Source organism: Cebus imitator, unplaced genomic scaffold (assembly GCF_001604975.1).
Source record: "Cebus imitator isolate Cc_AM_T3 unplaced genomic scaffold, Cebus_imitator-1.0 Scaffold71, whole genome shotgun sequence".
Taxonomy (NCBI): Eukaryota; Metazoa; Chordata; class Mammalia; order Primates; family Cebidae; genus Cebus; species Cebus imitator.
The window spans coordinates 2,729,376-2,734,936 of NW_016107386.1; the positions used below are offsets into that span (position 1 = coordinate 2,729,376).

Sequence of the window (5,561 nt, forward strand, 5' to 3'; positions counted from 1 at the left end):
AAAAAAGAAACGTGGCTGGGCAAGGTGGCTCACGCCTGTAATCCCAACACTGGGAAGCCAAGGCAGGACCTTGGGCCCAAGAGTTCGAAACTACCCCTGTCAACAAAGGGAGACCCTCATCTCCACAAAAAGAAAAAAAAATTAGCCAGCATAGTGGTGTGTGCCTGCAGCTACTTGAGAGCCTGAAGCAGGAGGATCATGTGAGCCTGGGGAGTGAGTGTGTGTGTGTGTGTGTGTGTGTGTGTGTGTGTGTATTTGGGGGCCTATATTCCCAAAATCATTTTCATTTCTCTTCCTAGGTTTCCGTTTATACTTTTGTTAACCAAAGAAGTATTAGGAAAGGTCCTTGAGGACCTGCTAAAGTTAAATGAGAGACATTAGCACATAAGTTATTTAATGTAAACGGTTGCTTTCAATATCATTTATTTGCTTTTAAAAGCTAAACATTCTGCTTAAACTATTTTTTTTTACAAGTAAAACAATAAGCTTTAAGTCTCGATCATGTGTGATTTATGGCTATCTCTGAATCATCAGTCTCATTAATAGGATTTTATTGTAAAATTCCTTATCAAAGCACGTTAATAGCAATGAGCAAATCTGTGAGAGTATCCATTTCATTCTGGCATTTTAAACCAATTTTACATTTTTTTAAACTATGGAAATTATGGCATCTGTATAAAAGTTGTCATTAGCGATTCACAATTGAGGGAAAGGTTAAGACCAGAACAAAGCCAAATACTAACAAAAAAATGTCAGTTTGATTAAAAGAATAGTTATTCCACGTGTACTGTGCATTAATTATTTGATGCTAGCTCAAGTATCTTCCTTCCTTTTTTTTTTTTTCTTTTTTTTGAGATGGAGTTTCGCTCGTCTCCCAGGCAAGAGTGTAATGGGGCGATCTTGAATCACTGCAACCTGTGCCTCCCAGGTTCAAGCAATTCCCCTGCCTCAGCCTTCCAAGTAGCTGGAATTACAGGTGCCTGCCACCACACCCTGCTAATTTCTGTATTTTTAGTAGAGACGGGGTTTTGCCATGTTGGCCAGGCTGGTATCAAACTCCTGATCTCAGGTGATCCACCCACCCCGGCCTCCCAACATACTGGGATTACAGGCGTAAGCTACCGTGCCCAACCATCTTCCTTTCTTAAAATTGACTCTGAATCAACAGACATGCTATAGCAGGGTAAATGGCACCAAAGGAAGTTGTGGCTTACTTAGATTTGTAAGACTGTTACTGCACTGAAAGAGAGTACCCAATCTCAAACTCTTCATTCTCTGTCTCTTTTATTAAGGTGTCATTCTGATGAGCCTCTTCTAGTTGACCTTTTGTAAAACGGCAGCCAAAACAGCAGGAAAGGTCAATAATGCAAGCACTAAAATTAAAGAAAAAATTGGCTTCTCCCTATGGAAACTGATTCAAGATTTAATGTGTGGTGCCCTAAAAACTGCAACTATTACACGGTCATCTCCAAGTCCACCTTAATTCAACTAGGAGGCCATTATCAAAACATAACTCCCTGGTACAAAGCAGAGATTAAGCAGCTGAGAATGTTCCTAGGCTGAAGTCTAACTGAGAGTAAAAAGGATGATCTCACAATGTCTCTTTATGAGTTGTAAATCACATTATTCAATAAATCTGATGCAAGTGTCAGGATTAGGATTAAGAGTCAACCCTCTTCTGGGCGCAATGACTCACGCCTGTAGTCCCAATACTTTGAGAGGCCAAGGCGGGCAGGCCACGAGGATTGAGACCATCCTGATCAACATGGTGAAACCCCGTCTCCACTAAAAACACAAAAATTAGTTGGGCATGGTCGTCCGCACCTGTAATCTCAGCTACTCGGGAGGCTGAGGCAGAAGAATCTCTTGAACCCAGGAAGCAGAGGTTGCAGCGAGCCGAGGTCATGCCACAGCACTCCAGCCTGGGTGACAGATCAAGGCTAGGTCTCAAAAAGTAAAATGCATTCCTGCGTCTCCTGAGACAGAACCCCTGGACTCCAGAATCTGAATTTAAATAAGAACCAAAATGATTATTTGCACTCAAAAAAAAAAAAAAAAAAAAATCATCCCTCTAAGTAGAAAAACAAAAATAAGCAGTATCGGTTTTCTGACTTAAGTCTAGTAACTTTCTCTTACTTCTAAAGTCCAATAAAATTTCAAGATCTCTTCTTTATATTTAGAATTTTAACACTGGGTAGAAATCCAAGAACCTTCTTCAGGCTCAGTGAAATTTTGTTAATGATACCCTTGAACTTTAATTAGGTGTTTTTGAAAACACTAATACAAAATAAAGTTTTAGTAAATTTGACTAGTTTCTGAAAAAGTATTCCCTCTAAATGGGGCTCTTTAAAAGCCTAAAATACAATTAAGTTAGTATCCATTTTTATTTGGATTTGTTATGGTATTTTAGGCAAAGATACAAAATAACTATTTTTTAAGCAAAGGAGTAAGATTTGGAGTGACAAGTCACAATAACTTCTGAAATTGCAAGACTTGACTGCAAATAATATCAATGTCCCTAAGGCTACCTGTTAAAGTCTATGCATTCCATCATTCTTTAGTTGTAACCACAAAGTCTGGTTTTACACCTAGGATATCCAAGAAGCATCAGATTAAAAGCATCAAATATCAGACTATACAAGTTTGCCATAGATAAGCATAGCAAAAAGAAAAGCGTGATACAAAGTTAAAGAGGTTCCACGGGGTTTAAACACACCCACAAAATCCAATTTTTGCTCACACTGTGCTTCAACCTAAAACTGATGGGTAATCACAAATCCTGACTTATCCCTGACTTATTCTCTACCTCCACCCTTTTTATCTCCTGAATTTCTCAACTGATCTCATCACTTCTTATGGGTCTTTGCAACTCTCCACGGCCTTTCCTTCCCCAGAAAATGATACAAAGCACCTGGCCTCCACATTTTACGATCCCACAATTTAGCTTCAAATTTTGTTTTGCTTACCCCGTCAGACATTCATTTTGCCCCCAATCTCCTGTACCCGTTTCCCTGACCAATCTTCCTCTTACTTTTCATCACCCTGTCCTTCCTATAGTATTTAGCTTCTCCTTTCAAAGTAGAGTACGTATCCCTCTCCCTTACATTTGTAATTCTAGTTCACTGTAAACATCCTCTTCCCCTCCCAGGGACTGTCATTGTAGCCCTAGGTCTTCATTCCCAGTCGTCATCTTCTTTAGTGAGGCCTCTTCCCTTCCAGAGTTTGTCAACATTAGTTTGGCCAAGCTGGGATTCCACCTTCCAGGCAAAGGCTATCATCCCTCCTCATTCTACAAAACTATAAGCCTGTCACCAGCCCTAGCGTTCCCTCCTCCACCCTTAAATCCATCTGCATCCAGCCCTGCCCGTTCCCCTCTACCCACAATATCTGTCTGCCCTCTATCCCGCGCTCGCCTACCCCAGTCCTGAATGCACCTCCTCCCCGGGCCTTACGCGTACCCTGACACAGGGAAGGCCCAGCCAGCGGCCTCACGGCGCCTCTCCACAGAGCTCTCTCCGCTCGTCAGTAACTGTCCCCACGCCCCTTTCCCTCCAGGGCCCCGCGCGCCGCCTGGAGCCCCCTCCTCGATTAAGCTCCCGCTGTCACTTGGCCTCTCATCCACAAGATGGCGGAGCTGCTGCCCCCACCCCTGGGTCCGCTCCGCAACCCCCAGCCTCCTTTCCGGAGCTCCCATCCCGTCCCTCCAGCCGCCCTGCCGCCAGCCTCGGCCCAGGGTCTCGCTGCCCGGTCCGGCAGTGGGCTGGCGGCCCAGGCTCGAGCTCAACAACGCCGCCAACGCCACCGCCTCCGCAGTTCCCCGGCCTGCACCGTCTCCTCACCATAAACTTGAGTGCTTTCTCTTGCAGCACCGCCTCCGCTGGGTCCATAATCGCCGAGGCCACTGGGTCCGCTCTCCGCCGGGGCCGCCCCTTTGGTGCCAGGCCGCAGCCAACGCAGCGCCCGGATCCCGCCTCCTCTTCCTTCCCCCCGCCCTCTCTTACCTCTCAGGCACAGGCTGATGGGGCCAAGAAGAATCGGCTTCTCAGTGAGCAGGAGAAAGCCCACTGGCTCACGGGATTAGTAGTTCTAAAGCTTCCCTAAGCAAAAACTGAGGCTACGCCGTGAACCGCAACTCCCACAGTTCACTGCGGCGGCGTTGCGGTTGCGGACGAGTCAGATTTAGATAACTTGCCCTCAAGCAGAGGATTTCGGCTGATGGGAATTGTAGTTTACAGCCTCTAAGGATGAGAAACGGGAGGGGCATGGGTGTCTCCGTGGTTACCGAGGGACGCCGGTAGCGGTTTGCCGGGCATTTGATATCAAGATGGCGACCAACGCCTCACCTGTAGCCCAAATACTAAGAAAAACTGAGAAGAATCAGGGGTCCTAGAGCCTGCGAACTGTGGTTTTAGAGAGCTGAACGTCCCCAGATTTCATATATCTGGCGTCTGCGGGAGGTTTGCGACCCAGAGGAGCTGGGTCAATGGGCACCTGGCAGCAGCTCAAACACCAATGCAGCATTTCAAGGTCCTCCTAAGCTATCGCCACCCACACGTCTCCCGAGGAATCTTTTCTCTCCCACAGCAAGTCAGGACCGAATAGAACTCGGCTCAGGAAATTCTTGGCGTTTAGAGCTCAAGAAGCACATAGCTTGCTATTGCTAACCCTGGGATGTAAGCCCTGCACTAAGGGTCAAACAGGTACTTACAAAAGTCCTTCAACAGTGGAATATAATGGCCTCCAGCAAATAAAGCATATAAGTATTTTCTTTGGCCTTAAAAGGTACAATATAAGTTTATTTTGGAAATTGGGTCTACCTTAGGAGGAGAAAACTCGAGGGTTTGGTTGAAAGTGATTTGGGGCCAGGCACGGTTGCTCACGCCTGTAATCCCAGCACTTTGGGAGGCCGAGGTGGGTGGATCACCTGAGGTAAGGAGTTTGACACTAGCCTGACCAACTTGGAGAAATGCCAGTCTCTACTAAAAATACAAAAATTAGCCGGGCTTGGTGGCACGCTCCTGTAATCCAAGCTACTCAGGAGGCTGAGGCATGAGAATTGCTTGAACCTGGGAGGCGGAAGTTGCTGTGTGCCAAGATCATGCCACTGCACTCCAGCCTGGGTGACAGAGCGAGACTCTGTCAAAGGAAAGAAAAAGAAAAAGAAAAGTGAGTTAGATTGTCACAATCTTGAACAAAACATCTGAATTTATAAAATAAATGAGCTAAGAAAATACTTTTTCACTTATGGGAAAAATCTTCATTTTAAACTATTTTATTCATTCATTCACCTCACAAATAGTAAGCCAAGAAATGGGGATTCATCACTACTTGGATGACAAAAATCTCAGCCCTCACCACTATACCATTCGTCCGTGTAACCAAAAAACACTTGTAATCCAAAAGCTATTGAAATAAAAATAAAATTAATGAATTTTTAAAAAAAGAAAAAGAAATGGGGATTCATTAGTGAACAAGACAGACCCAGTTCTTTCCTCCTGGAGCTTACATTTTTACTCTGTTGATACTTTGGCCTAGCTTCTATGTCCACAAAACTCAGCCCA

General features: G+C 45.0%; 1 protein-coding gene across 6 annotated transcripts in view; it reads right to left on the bottom strand.

The window, feature by feature from the left end:
* Positions 1 to 4,031, bottom strand: part of BTRC (beta-transducin repeat containing E3 ubiquitin protein ligase) — a 191,334-nt gene extending 187,303 nt beyond the window's left edge. For 4 of the 6 annotated variants that reach the window (XM_017531201.2, XM_017531202.2, XM_017531203.2 and 1 more), the window contains exon 1: positions 3,840 to 4,004. In XM_017531201.2, the coding sequence (XP_017386690.1) occupies positions 3,840 to 3,887 (48 nt within the window). In that variant the 5' untranslated portion in view covers positions 3,888 to 4,004. Of the gene's footprint in view, positions 1 to 3,458; positions 3,478 to 3,839 lie in introns of those variants that run through there. The other 2 variants (XM_017531204.2, XM_037739514.1) reach the window with 2 other exon arrangements.
* Positions 4,032 to 5,561: the final 1,530 nt, after the last annotated feature.